Below are 18,637 nucleotides of genomic sequence, written 5' to 3'. Positions count from 1 at the left end.
GCTATCAATCTCGCTCTATTTAAATCTTTAGGGGCAACTTTTTGTCTCTGTCATGATCATGCGTTATGGTGATGACTGCTTGGAAGCCTGAAAAGAAAAAGTTGTTATTTTATTTGTCAGATTAAAAGCCGTATTTTGTGTTATTGGAGTGGCGCCCCATGGAGAAGGGGTTTAATTTAAACCAACATTTATTTTTCCAACGATTAATCCCGCTTCAATTAAAATAAGTAAATGCAGCCTATGTCTGAAAGGCTTTCCCGAACGATCGCCTCGGGGATCTCTACTGTAATTGCTTCATGTTTGTTGTCACAAATGTCAACCGTGTAGATCAAAACTGAGTGATATATGGAGACCGGAACCTATCGCCGCCCGACGGAGAGCGCACCAGGCGGGCAGGGCAAAGTGAGGACGACCCCTTTAATCATTCATCTACAGGACCACCCTATCTCCAGTAACTGGTCATTCATCTCCATAGCCGCCATATTTCAGGGAAAATAACGTTTCAATACTCAAGTCAAACTAGGGAAACCTTTTCTGCGCCCCCGGTTTGCTGTGCGCTCACAGTTCCTGGTGGGGTCGGACGCATAGCCCCACTCAGACGCGTTGTGACAGAAACAAGCCTCCGCATCTGGGAAGAGTGAACAATCTTCTCTTCGCCTAGTAACGAGATTTGAAGCCTCTCCCTTTATCAAACCAACGGACATCGTCGGATACCAACGATTTATAATGACACTTTAAGTCACCCTCTTACCGCGCGCTGGTGTCTGCTGTCTCTGGTATTATTTGTCATTTTCACACTGAGGGCGAAAAGTAGGGAAACAGACAACTCGTACATCTCCAAGTTTTCGGGTTGTCGGTCGCAGTGGAGGGAGCGAGAGGCGATGGCAGACCCGGTGACAGCAGCGCTCGCTCTCCTGGTTCTCACCTTGGCAAGTGAGTAATCTCTCTAAATCTACTCGGCCCTGTGCGGGACCGGGACCCCCGGGGTACCCTGGGTATACTTAGACTGGACGATAACTATAGCTTACCGTGGCTCTTCATATTGTGATTCGGCCGCGACACATCCTGCATATCCATAGTCCTTACAGGATGGGGGCAGCCTATTTTTAACGATTCTAATTATTAATAATTTGGTTTGAATATCAAGACACAAAAAGTCAAAGACAAATATTCGAATTCCTGTCTGGATAGCACCTAGGCTATGCGTAACGGGGGTTATGTTAATAGTTGTTTCTATGAGAGGCTAGCCTACTGTTGTAAATTAGGATGATGTTCAAATGATTTCCCTGCTTTGATAACATTATATATTTTCAACGGACAGACCAGTGGGGGGACGTATTGCAGGTGTTCGGTGCGTCAGATTGTGTTTAGACACGTGATTTTAACGGCTCCGTTAACTAACGTGCTCGCTTTTTACACAACATACACGCTGGCTGCTATGCACTACGCAGCAATGTGTGACATACACACACAGGACCAGATTAGAGGTCTGCGAATTTCACACACAGTATTCATCTTTATTAGGCTTGAAGCTAATAGGCCTAAGGTTGAAATCTTTTGGCCGAATTGTAGAAATGATCAAACTGACTCATCATAACACTTCTTTGAAATCTTTTGACAATATGGGTCTTTTATGACAGACATTTAAATGTTGTGTCTAATTGAACACACACAATGCCAAATAAACCTGCTTGATTAGGCTTTTATGATTTCATAATGGATAATTGTGCTTAATGGTTCACTGCTGATGATGATTGGGACATTAAGGTGCCTTGCCACCCTTGATTTGGAATATATACGTTTTACTCAAACCCAAAGAGGAATTAATATACGTTCCTTTGACTTACCTCTACATTGTAGATATGTCTGTGCGTCACATCTTTAATAGTATGCTAATGAAGTCATGGTGCTGAATTTCTGCCCCTTTTACCAACGCTATCCAAGGTGCTGAATACGGGCTCTTTTAAGGACGCTGTCCAAGGTGCTGAATAAGGGCCACTTTTACAGACGCTGTCCAAGGTGCTGAATCAGTTTAGTCATGCTATTCAACTCAGTCTACTCTAAGCTGTTGGTGAACACTGGGGCTGTTGGAAAATACTGTTTCACTCCAAAAGCACAAGTCTCCCAAGATTAGATACTTGGATTCTCAGATAAGCCTAATGAGTGGTCACCCTGTGAATGTTTTCTCAAATTCCCTTATCTTCCTCCTGAGGACGGGTAGTGAGCACCTGCAGACTGGATGCTCAGCCTGTTCTCCGAGAGCTGTCTCGGGAGACAACATAGCGTGACTGTGTCACTGTCACCTCTTGTCTCACTCTGTCTGGAAACCACTCAATCTGGCAACCGCCTCTGTAGAGTTTAGCTTCGTGCTCTCACTGTCTTGCACTCTCTCTCTCTCTTTTTTGGAGGGGGGTGCCTGTAAAGTTTGGAGGGTTGTAAAGATTAGTCTCTTTTACTCACTATCTTTCTGTCTGGCTGCAACTCTCTCGTTCACATACTCTTTTCTTTTCATCTGCCTGTCTCTACCTCCATCCTCTCTCTCTCGCTCTCTCTCTCTCTCTCTCTCTCTCTCTCTCTCTCTCTCTCACTCCCTCCCTCCTCCTCTAACCCCTCTCTCCCCCAGTAGCAGCTGCATGCTGTAGTGGTAGCCTATAGTGCGGGTGTGCTAACGCGTGCTAAAGCTAACTCTGATTAGATCTCTTGTTTGTTCACTGGTTCTCAATGCCCAGGAGTGCAGGAGAGGGAATCACACGCTAGCAGTCTTTAGCTTAATGCACGCATGCACACCCACCCCAAAGAATAGAATACTTCCCTGGTTAATCAGGTGACCATTTTCAGAGAGCAGAAACACATACGATAGAGGGAGAAGAGAGAGAGAAATCGAGAACGAGAGAGCGAGGAAGAGAGAAAGAGAAAGAGAAAGAGAGAGAGAAGTAGAGTGGTCTCTTATGTAGATGCCGTTCTGTGAGAGCCAGCAGCAGGAGTTGCATCAGTTGGTTTTAGAAACCAGGCTCTACTCCCGCTCCTTCCCATGGCCACATTAGTTGATGTGAGAATGACAGACAGGGAAAGGAGAAGAGAAGAAAACCACTCTCCCTCACATGCCTTTGTTCCGCTCGACCTGCACTTGTAACCTGTTACTGTCGCTGGAAACGAGAGTGGAGAGCGGAGCAGAGGGGGACAAAGAAAGAGAGGAGAGGAAGAGCAAGGGAAGAGAGGAGGGGGAGGAGAGAGGAGCAAGGGAAGAGAGGAGGGGGAGGAGAGAGGAGAGCAAGGGAAGAGAGGAGGGGGAGGAGAGCGGAGAGCAAGGGAAGAGAGGAGGGGGAGGAGAGAGGAGAGCAAGGGAAGAGAGGAGGGGGAGGAGAGAGGAGCAAGGGAAGAGAGGAGGGGGAGGAGAGAGGAGAGCAAGGGAAGAGAGGAGGGGGAGGAGAGCGGAGAGCAAGGGAAGAGAGGAGGGGAGGAGAGAGGAGCAAGGGAAGAGAGGAGGGGGAGGAGAGAGGAGAGCAAGGGAAGAGAGGAGGGGGAGGAGAGAGGAGAGCAAGGGAAGAGAGGAGGGGGAGGAGAGAGGAGAGCAAGGGAAGAGAGGAGGGGGAGGAGAGAGGAGAGCAAGGGACGAGAGGAGGGGGAGGAGAGAGGAGAGCAAGGGAAGAGAGGAGATGGGAGGAGGAAAAACAGGGCCGTGCACAGACCATTCAGGGGGCAGGTGCTCAAAATGAAAAAAGGGCACCTCTCGGCACACCCCATTTATTTTTTACCGATTGTGACTTGTTTTCAATGCTTTTAAAACATATAATATGAATCATCTTCTAACTGGTATACGTCTGGATAGTGGCTTGTGTGGATCATGTCGTAGTTTAAAGATAACAGTACTGCCACAGCAGCATACCATTTGATCAACACTTGATAACACTAGATTTTCATCATCATATATATTCAGCCTGGTTGGCTGATAGCCTGCGGTTAGCTAGAGTCTAGACTAGCTGTGTTTCTGCTGCCCTGATACACATGTGAAACCCCCGACAGGAAGGGATGGAGCTGGATCCATCTCTATGTCACTCTGCATCTCTCTCTGATGCGCGTATCAGCCAAGCAGACCCAATATTGATGATGGAAATCAAGTGTTATTCTGCTGTGGCAATACTGTTGATATTAGGTAGCCTGCTACACACACTGGACCAGTGAACGCAACTTAAGCCATGCATGTTTGGAAACTGGGCTCGCGCAATCTCTGTACAGGGCATACTGGGAAAAAGGCACAACCGGGCGCATGCAATCTCTGCACAGGGCAGACCAACGGACAGGACTGGGCGGGTTGTGGCGAACTTCACGACGTCACAAAGACTTGTGTCTGAGGGCAATGGAAGAGAGGAGGGGAGTTGGGGGAGGAGAACAGGCTGGAGGAGGGCTGATGTGAAGAAGTGCGGCAGGGTGTTCCGTGAGGGTGTAGTTATTCGCAGCGTGGGAGTGTAATGTTGCCTGTCAGCTGGAACACAAGTGCCCCTGAGACTGGGAGCAGAGCACACACACACACGCACGCACGCACGCACGCATGCACGCACGCACGCACGCACGCACGCACACACACACACACACACACACACACACACACACACACACCACCAGCAACAACCAGAGTTCAAACACGGCCTGCAAAGCTACAGCAATGATCACAGTCAGCACAATTACCACCATGACAAGATTCACAGTCAGAGCAGCCAAAACACAAGGTTAACCGAAACAGGCCACCATAGGCAGCTACAGATATAGTATCTTATACATCATAACCAGAGTCTCATACTGAATATAGCTGAATTCTGGTAGATGTAGGTGCAGAGTAGAGGCAGACACAGTGGAAGGGAAGGCTGAAGTGGTTAACCCTGACAAGGCAATATCACCACCATGGGTCATTAAATCATTTACACACTGGATACTTCTTCTGCCCATGAAGAAACTGATTATGCGGGAGATGGTGTCTTTTCCCACATTAAACCAAAATATCTTACTTTGATCATTTGTCTGAAGTATAACCAAGGTGTGTTTGTATGTTTGTGCGTTGCGGAAGAGACTGTTGTTGTTTTGCCCGGTAGGAAATAAAAGAGTCATAGTAAAAGATTTGAGTTTCAGGCTTTCTGCATGTGAGATGATGCTGTTTTTATTTGAGTACAGATGAATTATTGAAGCAGTTAGAGTGCAGCAAGGTGGAGGAGGAGGAGGAGGAGAAAGAAGAGGGGGTGGATGAAGAGGGGGGGAGGAGGAAGAGGAGGTGGAGGAAGAGGAGGAGGAGGATTATAAGAATCATTGGGGTTAGAGAGCTGTGTGTCCTGTTTAGGTTTAAAAAGCTGTGTGTTCTGTTTAGATGTAGAGAGCCGTGTGTCCTGTTTAGGTTTAAAGTGAAGACCTGTGTTTCCTGTTTAGGTTTAAAGTAAAGACCTGTGTGTCCTGTTTAGGTTTAAAATAAAGACCTGTGTGTCCTGTTTAGGTTTAAAATAAAGACCTGTGTGTCCTGTTTAGGTTTAAAGTAAAGACCTGTATGTCCTGTTTAGGTTTAAAATAAAGACCTGTGTGTCCTGTTTAGGTTTAAAATAAAGACCTGTGTGTCCTGTTTAGGTTTAAAATAAAGACCTGTGTGTCCTGTTTAGGTTTAAAGTAAAGACCTGTGTGTGTGTGTAAGAGTCTGAAGTATTTTATGTGTGGTCTGGGCTGCATCTCAACCTATAGAGCCCTAAAGGTATTACCCTTTTGGTTTCCTTCCCACAAGGGGTTCTACATGGAACCCAAAAGAGTTCTAACTGGAACAGAAAAGGGTTCTCCTAATGGGGACAGCCAAAAGAGTGTAGGACATAGGGTGCCAGTTTGCTGGTCTCAGTGAGGAGGTGTTCATCAGTAGGTCATCTGAGGTCCCTGACAACCTACTTCACTGCCTGGAGGTCTGCAGTATGGATGTTACTGCCCACCGCTCAATTCGCTGAACGGAGAAAAGGTTAACAGGTTTTCATCCTGATTCACTGAATCTTACGAATCAAATGGTGTTCCTGGAAAGAGACTGTAAACGAAGGCAACATAATCCAATCAAATGACTATCCTAATCTGCTCATTGTTTCCATGTCTCTGTGTCTCCAAATCTCAACTCTATGTTGTACTGAGCTCTATTCCCCTCAATGCTCACTGCTCTCTCTCTCTCTCTCTCTCTCTCTCTCTCTATATAGATCTCTCTCTCTATAGATCTCTCTCTCTCTCTCTCGCTCTCTCTCTATATAGATCTCTCTCTCTCTCTCGCTCTCTCTCTATATAGATCTCTCTCTCTCTCTCTCTGTCTGTTTGTCTAATCCTGGCTGATTGTTCATCAACAGTACCACACCTCTCTCAGGATACCTCCTGTGTGTATCAGCATCATGTCACCACCTCTCAGATGCCTCCTGTGTGTATCAGCATCATGTCACCACCTCTCAGATGCCTCCTGTGTGTATCAGCATCATGTCACCACCTCTCAGATGCCTCCTGTGTGTATCAGCATCATGTCACCACCTCTCAGATGCCTCCTGTGTGTATCAGCATCATGTCACCACCTCTCAGATGCCTCCTGTGTGTATCAGCATCATGTCAACACCTCTCAGATGCCTCCTGTGTGTATCAGCATCATGTCACCACCTCTCAGATGCCTCCTGTGTGTATCAGCATCATGTCACCACCTCTCAGATGCCTCCTGTGTGTATCAGCATCATGTCAACACCTCTCAGATGCCTCCTGTGTGTATCAGCATCATGTCACCACCTCTCAGATGCCTCCTGTGTGTATCAGCATCATGTCACCACCTCTCAGATGCCTCCTGTGTGTATCAGCATCATGTCAACACCTCTCAGATGCCTCCTGTGTGTATCAGCATCATGTCACCACCTCTCAGATGCCTCCTGTGTGTATCAGCATCATGTCACCACCTCTCAGATGCCTCCTGTGTGTATCAGCATCATGTCAACACCTTTCAGATGCCTCCTGTGTGTATCAGCATCATGTCAACACCTCTCAGATGCCTCCTGTGTGTATCAGCATCATGTCAACACCTCTCAGATGCCTCCTCCGCCGCCCCGCACTTGTCTTTTTTTAAACCTCACTATTGCTCACCAGTACTGTGACGTGATTGTTTCAACTAGCTACCTTAAGAAGAATGCACTAACTGCAAGTCACTCTGGATAAGAGCGTCTGCTACTGTAAATCACAAACATTTGAAGTGCATTACAGGGGTGAGAATAGCCTAATGGAGGGGAACGGGTGAGTGGGACACAGTGAGCTGACGTGAACCATGTGGCTAATCCAGTCAACTGGAGAAAACCATAACCTCAACTCCCCATCATACTGCAGCCACTGGACTGTGGGGGTTTAGACGGTGTGTGTGTGTGTGTGTGTGTGTGTGTGTGTGTGTGTGTGTGTGTGTGTGTAGGTGGGTGTATCGGACCGTCAGTAAAGACACAGTCACGTCACAACTGTTTGTCAGATCAGAGACTATATAATGTACACACACATCTCTGGGGGGATGTTGCATATTGCATACTCATTGCAGCGGCAACAGGCGGTGAGAACATCCCACGACCCTGCAGTCCAAATTAGAAGGATCTTCGCTCTGTGCAAGATTGAAATCTCACTTCACTAAACACTGCGTGTGTATATGTGTGCGTGTCTGATGTGTGTTTGTGTGTTTTTGTGTACGAGGGTGCGTTTGTGTGTGTGTCCACTAATCAAGCATCCAATTATGCTAATCAAGAGGCAGTTAGTTCACAAGCCCATGAAACCCTGTGAGTCAGCTGTGGACTGCATCGTCTAATGTTGTGGCTCACTGGCTCACTGCTAAATGACAGTCCTCTGTGGAAGGTTTATACATATTCTGTTAGGCTGTGTTATGTAAAGATATGCACAGTCAGGATGATACCAGGGCATTATGAATATGGACTTGGTGATATGAACAAAAATATAAACGCAACATGCAACTATTTCAACAATTTTACTATTTCAACGAGTTACAGTTCATATAAGGAAATCAGGTCATTGAAATAAATTCATTAGGCCCTAATCTATGGATTTCACATGACTGGGCAGGGGTTCAGCCATGGGTGGGCTGGGAGGGCATAGGCCCACCCACTGGGGAGCTAGGCCCTGCCAATCATAATGATTTTTTCCTCACAAAAGGGCTTTATTTTGTATTTTTTTCACCTAATTTCGTGGTAGTAGTTCCGGTCTTGTCTCATCGCTGCAACTCCCGTACGAACTCAGGAGAGGTGAAGGTGAAGAGCCATGCGTCCTCCGAAACAGAACCCAACCAAGCCACACTACTTCTTGACACAATGCCCATCCAACCCAGAAGCCAGCCGCACCAATGTGTCGGAGGAAACACTGTACACCTGGCGACCGTGTCAGTGTGCACTGCGCCCGGGCCGCCACAGGAGTCGCTAGTGCACAATGAGACAAGGATATCCCTGCCGGCCAAACCTTCCCTAACCCGGACACCAAAAGGGCTTTATTACACACTGAAATACTCCTCAGTTTCATAATCTGTCCTGGTGGCTGGTCTCAGACGATCACGCAGGTGAAGAAGCTGGATGTGGAGGTCCTGGGCTGGCGTGGTTACACATGGTCTGCGGTTGTGAGGTCGGTTGGACGTACTGCCAAATTCTTAAAAATTACGTTGGAGACGGCTCTTGGTAGAGAAGTTACATTCAATTCTCTGGCAACAGCTCTGCTGGATATTCCTGCAGTCAGCATTCTAATTGCATGCTCCTTCAAAACTTGAGACATGTTTGGTATTGTGTTGTGTGACAAAACTTCACATTTTAGAGTGGCCTTTTATTGTCCCCAGCACAAGGTGCACCTGTGTAATGATCATGCTGTTTAATCAGCTTCTTGATATGCCACACCTGTCCTGTGGATGGATTATCTTGGTAAAGGAGAAATGCTCACTAACAGGGAAGTAAACTAATTTGTGGGCAACATTTGAGAGAAACAAGCTTTTTGTGCGAATGGAACATTTCTGGAATATTTTATTTCAGCTCATGAAACATGGGACCAACACTTTACATGTTGCGTTTATATTTTAGTTCAGTGTAGTACAAATATCAAGTAGAAGGGTAGTTGTAGAGTGAAATATATAAGAGTTTTTAAAGTTCAATATACACAGTCCATGTCTCAATTGTCTCAAGGCTTAAAAATGCTCCTCCCCTTCATCTACACTGATTGAAGTGGATTTAACAGGTGACATCAATAAGGGATCATAGCGTTCACATGGATTCACCTGGTCAGTCTATGTCATAGAAAGAGCAGGTGTTCCTAGTGTTTTGTCCACTCAGTTTAAATATGTACTATGAGTATGAATATGAACTAGCAGGGTTTGTTTTATAGGGCAAAATGAAATGGTAATAAGTCTTCAGTATGTATTTATAGAGAGGTCATTAGTTCAATATGATGATGTACTATAATGGTGATCTGATGAGTTGTACACAAACCAGTGATGATGACATTAGGCCAGTAGGAATATATACTGTCAATGGTGTTTTTTCACCCGGCAGACACAGACTGGGACACTTGAATCACTGAGCATCAAATGTGGGTGTGGCACTACAACATGGCATGTTGTCTGAATAAAGGTTTATTTTTGCACGCCTTATCTGCCAGTTGTTACATCGTTTTTTCTCTCTCTCCCTCTCTGTGTGTGTATGTGTAGCTGCCTTGGGTGCGGAGATAGAGGAGCGACTGGTGACCCACCTGCTGTCTCCAGAGCGCTACAACAAACTGATCAGACCTGCTGTCAACAAGAGCCAACAGGTCACCATCCATATACAGGTGTCCCTAGCCCAGCTCATTAATGTGGTGAGCACACACACACACACACACACACACACACACACACACACACACACACACACACACACACACACACACACACACACACACACACTCTCTCATTCTCTCTCATGCTTTTCTCTCCATGTCTGTGTGTTTGTTACAGAATGAAAGAGAACAGATCATGACCACCAACTGCTGGCTGACTCAGGTATGGAATGACTACAGGTTGGTGTGGGACCCAGAAGAGTATGAGGGCATTAAGAAGGTTCGCCTCCCGTCTCAACACATCTGGCTGCCTGACATCGTCCTCTACAACAAGTGAGTGAGCTGTGTGCTATGTGAATATGATCCATATCCATAGTTCAGACACTATGGGTGTGTTTATAGTCATCGCAAACTATATATTATAGTCATCTCAAACTATTGCTCAATACAAGTGTTGTTTTTTGGTATTTTATTAGGATCCCCATTAGCTGTTGGGAAAGCAGGAGCTACTCTTCCTGGGGTCCACACAAAACATGAAACATGACATAATACTATCAGGTTTCGGGTATGACCTAGAAACAGGAGACAAAGCGCTGTGAGACATGGGTTTAACTCTGGACACACGGAATTTGGATGGCGGTCTGCTTGTCATCGATACCTGGAGGTGGTCTTGAGGAGGGTCGGAACGGTGTTGCGGGCGTATTCGACCCACACAAGCTGCTGGCTCCAGGTGGTGGGGTTGGCGGAGACCAGGTAGCGCAGAGTAGTTTCTAGCTCCTGGTTGGCTCACTCCGACTGGCCGTTGGACTGGGGGTGGAACCCGGAGGACAGGCTGGCCGATGACCTAATGAGTGTGCAGAACGCCTACCAGAACCGGGATGAGAACTGAGGACCCCGGTCAGAGACCATGTCCACTGGCAGTCCATGGATCCAGACGACATGCTGCACCATGAGCTGGGCCGTCTCTTTGACAGAGGGTAGCTTGGGGAGAGGAATGAAGTGGGCGGCTTTGGAAAACCGATCCACTACGGTAAGGATGGCGGTGTTGCCATCAGACGGGGGGGAGACACGTGACAAAGTCCAGGGAGATGTGACACTAGGGACGGTGAGGGACAGGCAGATGTTGGAGGAGACCAGCCGGAGCTTGCAGAAGAGTCTTGTTCTGTGCACAGACCGTGCAAGCGGCAACAAATGCAGAGACATCAGGAATCATGGGTGGCCACCAAAAGCGTTGTCGCACAAAAGCCAGGGTCCAACGGGAGCATGGGTGGCAGGCAAGGAGCTGAGGAGCGGACCGCATCAGGAACGAACATCCGGTTATCTGGGCCCTCCCTGCGGTTCTGCTGGGAAAGCTGTGCCTCACGAACCTACTTCCCTATTCCCCAGCTGAGTGCCGTCGCCAGGCACGAGGTGGGAAGGATGGTCTCAGGTTCCGGGGTAGTAGCCGTGGGGCTATAGCGGCGTGACAGTGCATCCAGCTTGACATGCTTGGATCCCAGCCAATATGAGAGGGAGAAGTTGAACCGGGTGAACAGTAGGGCCCACCTAGCTTGCCTGGAATTGAGGCGCGTGGCGTTGCGATATTCCAGGTTCTTGTGGTCGGTCCACATAATGAAAGGATGTTCCGCCCTCTCCAGCCAGTGCCCCCACTCCTCCAACGCCATCTTCACCGTGAGAAGCTCACGATTCCTCACATTGTAGTTCCTCTCCGTAGTGTTGAGGCGGGGGGAGAAGAAGGTGCAGGGATGTAACTTGAGGTCCAGGGCAGACCGCTGGGACTGGACAGCCGCCACTCCGACATCCGAAGCATCGGCCTCCACAACGAACTGGTGGGACGGGTCAGGAAGAAACCAATATGGGTGCAGTGGTGAAGCGGTGTTTGAGATCCAGAAATGTCCGGTCAGCAGCTGGGGACCATGTGAACGGAACTTTGGGAGAGGTGAGTGCAGACAGGGGGGAAGCCAGGGTGATGTAGCCCCAGTTAAGGCGGCAATAAAAGTTGGAGAAGCCCAGGAAACATTGCAGCTGCACTCTGGACGTAGGCTGGGGCCAATCCCCCACCGCTCTCATCTTCCCGGGATCCATCTGTACACTCCCTGCAGCGATGATGTGACCCAGAAAGGGGATGGTGGAGCAATGGAATTCGCACTTCTCTGCTTTTACAAAAAGCTGGTTCTCCAGGAGGCATTGGAGAACCTGTCGGACGTGGAGCACGTGATCTTGGGTGGAGCAGGAGAAGACGAGGATGTCATCAAGGTAGATGAAGATAAACCGGTTCAACATGTCATGGAGAACATTCCCGTATCCGCACCAGGTGGTAGGCATTCCGTAGGTCCAGCTTAGAAAACACGGTGGCCCCCTGGTGTGGCTCAAGGGTGAGGAGATGAGAGGTAGCGGGTAGCGGTTCTTCACTGTGATGTCGTTGAGACCTCGGTAGTTGATGCACAGGCGCAGGGTTTTGTCCTTCTTCTCCACAAAGAAGACCCCTTCGCCAGCGGGGGAGGCAGAAGGACGGATGAACCCAGCAACTTGGGCGTCCTCAAAGTAGGTCTCCATAGCCTTGGTCTCCGGACCCGACAGAGAGTACAGTTGTCCCCGGGGCGGAGTGGTGCCTGGGAGAAGGTCAATCCCATAGTACCAGGACCTCCAGGAGATGTTCAGTGCGGCGGTGACTCAGGCCTGAACATCTCCTGGAGGTCCTGGTACTTCGCCGGAATGGCGGAGGGGTCCGGGGAAACTTCAGAGCCCCCAGGAAGAAGTCCCGGGGCAGGCTGCGCTGAATTCAGGCAATGGGCGTGGCAGAACGGGCTCCAGCCCATGATGGCACCGGCAGACCAGTCAATGAGGGGATTGTATCGCTGGAGCCAGGAGAATCCCAATTCCACAGGAACCTGAGGAGAATTAATGAGCAGGAACTGAATCGTCTCGCTGTGGTTCCCTGACAGGCGTAGGTTGATAGGGATGGTATTGTGGGTGACCCGGCCTATAGAGCGCCCGTCCAGTGCTCTAATGTCCATGGGAATGGAGAGTGGCTGAGTGGAGATATCCAGCTCGGAAGCCAGGGTAGCATCCATAAAGCTCTCATCGGCCCCAGAGTCGATGAGTACCCGAAGAGATTTCTACTGGTTCCAACACAGCAACATGGCATGAAAAGGGATGCGAGTAAGGGGAGAGGAAAAGTTCTCTGTATGGCCCACCAGAGTACTCGCTCCTACCGGTGAGCCTGGTCTTTTAGTGGACAGGTGGAGACGAAATGACCAGTAGTCGCTCAGTACAGTCAGCTCTTAGTGTGAAACTTTTATAGCCATTCAGCTGGAGACAGCCTCGGGTACTCTCGGCAACGGAGCCGTCGGGGACTTCCGGTATACCTCGAAGGTGAGGTGGAATCCTTGTACTAGCGATTGAAATCGAATCTCCTCTCTTTCCTTCGTTCCCATAGTCGCCCATCGATCCGAATGGTAAAGGTGATGAGCGAGTCGAGATCCGTTGGTAGTTCCCTGGCTGCAAGCTCCGTCCTTTACTTCCACCGATACTCTGCGTAGGAACATGTAGAATAGCGCTTCTGGGTTCCAAGCACTCTCCGCTGCCAACATGCGGAAATCCACTGCGTAGTCTGCCACACTATGGGAGTCTTGACATAGCTGGAGCAGCTTGCGAGCAGGACAATGGAAAATCAAACACCTTCTGAACCTCCTCCACAAACTCCTCCAGACTGAGGCAGATGGTGGATTGTTGCTCCCATACTGCCGTGGCCCACGCGAGTGCCCTCCCGGACATCAGCGTTATGATGTACGCTATCCTCGAGTGCTCCGAGGGGAACGAAGAGGGCTGCAGCTCAAAAATGAGGGAGCACTGGGAGAGAAAATCCTGGCAGGTTCTGTAATCCCCAGCGTAGCGTACCGGAGGAGGTAAGCGGGATTCTCGGGAAACTGGGGTAGGCTGGGAGATCACAACCGACAACCCACGGAATTGCTCCAGCAATGTGTTAAACGCTCGGTCATATCGTTTGGCCAAGGTCTGGAACCCTTCCATGAGACCACAAAGCAGCTCCCTGTGCCTTCCAATGGTGGCTCCTTGGGAGGAGAGGGCGTTGCGGAGCTGGTCCGAGTGTGCTGGAGTCCGTCAGGGCCAGTTTGTACTATCAGGTTTCAAGTATGACCCAAATGCAGACAGTGTCGAAGAAACAAACATTTATTTCTAGTACAGGGACAGGCAAAAGACAGGTCAAAAGCAGGCAGAGGTCAGTAATCCAGAGAGTGTGCAAAAGGTCCAGAATGGCATGCAGTCTCAGGGTCAGGGCAGGCAGGGGTCAATAATCCAGTGATGCGGGGCAAGGTATAGAACTGCAGGCAGGTTCAGGGTCAGGGCAGGCAGGGGTCAATAATCCAGTGAGGCGGGGCAAGGTATAGAACGGCAGGCAGGTTCAGGGTCAGGGCAGGCAGGGGTCAATAATCCAGTGAGGCGGGGCAAGGTATAGAACGGCAGGCAGGTTCAGGGTCAGGGCAGGCAGGGGTCAATAATCCAGTGAGGCGGGGCAAGGTATAGAACGGCAGGCAGGTTCAGGGTCAGGGCAGGCAGGGGTCAATAATCCAGTGAGGCGGGGCAAGGTATAGAACGGCAGGCAGGGTCAGGGTCAGGGCAGGCAGGACGGTCAAAACCGGGAAGGACTAGAAAACAGGAGCAAGAACAGACAGGAGCAGGGGACCTAACGCTGGTAGGTTTCACGAAACAAAATGAACTGGCAACAGACAAACAGAGAACACAGGTATAAATACACAGGGGAGGGGGATGGGCGACACCTGGAGGGGGATGGAGACAAGCACAAAGACAGGTGAAACAGATCAGGGTGTGACAAATACAGAACGTTAATAGACAAGGACAGCTCAAGGACAGAACTACATCCATTTGAAAAAGGCACACGTAGCCTACATATAAATACATAGGCACAAACTATCTAGCAATCATTGAAGTGATGTCGTCCCTGAATAATCTCCTCCTACTTGTCACTTGGCATCAGGATAATGAGTGAAAGGAAAAGCTTGGTAACACCTTGATTGAAGTGTGGGCTTATAGTCCCATCATGAGAAAGGTGGAGGTGGTAATAGCAGCAGCTAAAGTAAAGATGTGCTTACTATAACAGTTTGAAGGGCGGGAATAGGAGACAGATATGAGGGCTTAGAGAGAGGGGACAGATGTGCACTGTGAAATCTGTACAGAGGAGATTTGGATTATGAAATGCCTGTGTGATGAGTGTGATCACGGGCCAGGTCAGGTGGTTTGGGTATAGAGCTATAGTTATTTGGGTATAGAGCTACAGTTGTTTGGGTGTAGAGATAGTTGTTTGGGTGTAGCGCTACAGTTGTTTGGGTATAGAGCTACAGTTGTTTGGGTATATAGCTATAGTTGTTTGTGTATAGAGCTATAGTTGTTTGAGTAGAGAGCTATAGTTGTTTTGGTATAGAGCTATAGTTGTTTGTGTATAGAGCTATAGTTGTTTGGGTATAGAGCTACAGTTGTTTGGGTGTAGAGATAGTTGTTTTGGTATAGAGCTATAGTTGTTTGGGTATAGAGCTATAGTTGTTTGTGTATACAGCTATAGTTGTGTGTTTATAGAGCTATAGTTGTTTGGGTATAGCGCTATAGTTGTTTGTGTATACAGCTATAATTGTGTGTTTATAGAGCTATAGTTGTTTTGGTATAGAGCTATAGTTGTTTGTATATAGAGCTATATAGAGACTTTTACGCAGCTGCATATTTAGAACACGCGGAGACTATAGAGGAGTATCGGGTTTGTGTGTGTGTGTGTGTGTGTGTGTGTGTGTGTGTGTTGTTAGGAGCAGAGCAGTGTGATGGCTGGATTCCTCCTGACCTGCTCTATAATTGACAACACTTTAATGTATAATGCAACACCTGCAGCCTGGTGAGAATCTAAAATCGAAACCTCCGCAGATTCTGGCCTGTCCTGTGACAGGGGGTTTGTCTGACGCAGTGCCCCCCTGTCCCCGCCTCTGTCCCTTGTCCCCAAGCACAACAACCCAAATGCCCAGTCGACAACACCACTTAACATCTCTCTTCCTGTGTGTGTCTTAATGTAACGCTGGCATCCACCCTCCCACCCGTTGTCTCTCAACTTTCTGTTCCTTTGTCTTTTTGAGTGGTCTGTGTTATAGTGGGTACTGTTCACGTGTGTTTCATCGTGTGTGTTGAACGGACGACTTCTACGCATGTATCTGTGCGGTGTCTCTGACTCCTCTCCTCTCTCTCTCCCCGTGCTCTCCTGTCTTGTAAACGCTGATAGGAACTACCAGGTCTCATTTCACATTGTCACTTTGGTCATTTAGCAGACACTCGTATCCAGAGCGACTTACGGTTGGTGCGTTCATCTTAAGATAGCTAGGTGGGACAACCGCATAGAAAGTAAATTTTTCCTCAATAACGTAGCTGTCAGTAGAGTCAGAGCTAGGAGGGGAGGTGGGGGCGTCAAGTGCAAGTTAAGTGTATTTAAAAAAAAAGTATCCTTCTAATATGTGTCTGTGTACATGTGCTGCTTCTGACTCCTTTCTGTCTCGTCTTCACCTCAGTGCGGATGGGAACTACGAGGTGTCATTCTACTCCAACGCGTTGGTCTCCAACAATGGAGAGGTGTACTGGCTGCCCCCCGCCATCTACAAGTCGGCCTGCAAGATCGAGGTCCGCGACTTCCCCTTCGACCAGCAGAACTGCACGCTCAAGTTCCGGTCCTGGACCTACGACCACACGGAGATCGACCTGATCCTGCTCAGCGACTTCGCCAGCCGCGACGACTTCAAGCCCAGCGGCGAGTGGGACATCGTGTCTCTTCCGGGACGCAAGAACGAAGACCCCTCTGACATCACCTACCTGGACATTACCTATGACTTCATCATCAAGCGCAAGCCTCTGTTCTACACCATCAACCTCATCATCCCCTGTGTCCTCATCACCTCTCTGGCCATCCTGGTGTTCTACCTGCCGTCTGACTGTGGAGAGAAGATGACTCTCTGTATCTCAGTCCTCCTGGCCCTCACTGTGTTCCTGCTGCTGATCTCCAAGATCGTTCCGCCTACGTCCCTGGCTGTCCCTCTCATCGGGAAGTATCTGATGTTTGCCATGGTGCTGGTCACCTTCTCCATCGTCACCAGTGTGTGTGTGCTCAACGTGCACCACCGCACGCCCTCCACACACACCATGCCCCGCTGGGTTAAACGCCTCTTCCTGCACCGCCTCCCCTCCTTCCTGTTCATGCGTCGGCCGGGCAGCTCCAACATCCGGGAGAGGTTCCGCCAGAAGCACCAGCGGCGTTCCTACTCCGACCTGAAGCTGAGAGACGGGGCGGTGGCGGTGGCCGCGGGGGGGATGGGGGTGGCAGGGGGGTCTGGGATGGGTAGCGCTGACTCCTTCTATGTGAATGAGGAGTCGGCCAAGCGGTACGGCTGGAAGATCAGTGACCTGTCAGAGAATACAGAGTTCAGGAAGAGGATGACGGTGAAGTGTCACGCAGATGTGGAGGAGGCAGTGGACGGGGTGCGCTACGTCGCCGAGAAGATGAAGATCGAGGATAACGATGAGGGGGTGAGTGTGTGTGTGTGTGTGTGTGTGTGAGGAGCAATAGCCTTGAGATGATATGAGCTGAGGTGACATTTACAGCGGATATAGTACATCACGTCGTATCTCTGACAGTTTGTATGTCTATTCACTCGGAGCCCTTTCAATAGTTTTGACAGAATATTGTTGTGCTTCTGTTGTCTTCCAAATCTGAAATCGTGGACCGCTCTTTTTGTTTCCTGCCACAGGTCATCGAGGACTGGAAGTACGTTGCCATGGTGATAGACCGGCTGTTCCTGTGGATATTTGTGTTTGTGTGCATCACCGGGACGTTGGGGCTGTTCATGCAGCCCCTCTTTCAGAGCTACAACACACCCACGGCAGATGACCTGGAGCAGAACTGACCTACGACCTTTGACCTGAAACATGACCCTGACGCCCCCCCAACACCCTCATGGGGAAAAACCACCTCGAGGGAAACAGCTACTTACCAACACCTTGAAACAGAACTGTGTCATTTTGACACACTCACATACTGTACGCATACAGCATACCCGCCCCCACAACACCAACCAACACCCCTCATCCTCCCTCTTAAAGGGATAGTTCATCCAAATTACAAAATGACACATTGGTTTCCTTACCTTGTAAACAGTCTGTGGACAAGGTATGACAGCAATCCATTCTTTGGTTTAGTTTCAATTGGCACTGTTTCTAAATGCTAATAATTTAGCATTTGTAGCACAAATCCCATTCAAGTCATGGTACCGATATTAGGATTTGTGCTACAAATGCTAAAACATTAGCCTTTAGAAACAGTGCCATTGGAATTAAACCAAAGCATGGATTGCTGTCATACCTTGTCCATAGACTGTTTACAGGGTAAGGACATCAATATGTCATTTTGTAAATTGAATGAACTATAACATCGTCTATGAAACAAAGCGACCCCACCCCTCATACCGTCATCCCCACATCAGTCCATCCCTCTATCCTCTCCTCCCCCTCTGTCACCCACAGAAGGTCAAAAGGACAGGAACCACTCAGGATAGGACTCTCCTTCTTCCTCTGTTTTGCTTTGATTCAAATCCCTCCTTTACAACTCGTTCAACTTTTTCTAGTTCAGCCTGAGTTTAATTCATTCACAACTCATTGGTTGTTGCAACCAGACGGTGTCGGGCCTCGCATGCCGAATAAGGGTATTTTGTTTTTTATTTTCTATCTGTATTTCATTTGATAAGGAGAGGAGACAATATTTTCT

The 18,637-nt window shown here is 48.8% G+C and overlaps 1 protein-coding gene across 1 annotated transcript; it reads left to right on the top strand.

Annotated features, from left to right (window-relative positions):
* The first annotated feature begins 514 nt into the window (after positions 1-514).
* On the top strand, positions 515-18,012 carry LOC115123508 (neuronal acetylcholine receptor subunit beta-2-like). Its single transcript, XM_029652850.2, has 5 exons — positions 515-933; positions 9,707-9,852; positions 9,992-10,146; positions 16,395-17,403; positions 17,625-18,012. Exons 1-5 carry the CDS (start codon positions 882-884, stop codon positions 17,778-17,780), a joined length of 1,518 nt encoding a protein of 505 aa, XP_029508710.2. The 5' UTR covers positions 515-881; the 3' UTR covers positions 17,781-18,012.
* Positions 18,013-18,637: the final 625 nt, after the last annotated feature.

Source organism: Oncorhynchus nerka, linkage group LG5 (genome assembly GCF_034236695.1).
Source record: "Oncorhynchus nerka isolate Pitt River linkage group LG5, Oner_Uvic_2.0, whole genome shotgun sequence".
Taxonomy (NCBI): domain Eukaryota; kingdom Metazoa; phylum Chordata; class Actinopteri; order Salmoniformes; family Salmonidae; genus Oncorhynchus; species Oncorhynchus nerka.
This window is presented reverse-complemented; position numbering and strand designations above follow the sequence as displayed.

Bases quoted from the DNA above. Each gene is read 5' to 3' on its own strand.
- LOC115123508 (XM_029652850.2), top strand. From the start codon at position 882: ATGGCAGACCCGGTGACAGCAGCGCTCGCTCTCCTGGTTCTCACCTTG. The intron at 934-9,706 runs GTGAGTAATCTC...GTGTATGTGTAG, and splicing joins CCTGGTTCTCACCTTGGCAA to CTGCCTTGGGTGCGGAGATA. The intron at 10,147-16,394 runs GTGAGTGAGCTG...TCTTCACCTCAG, and splicing joins GACATCGTCCTCTACAACAA to TGCGGATGGGAACTACGAGG.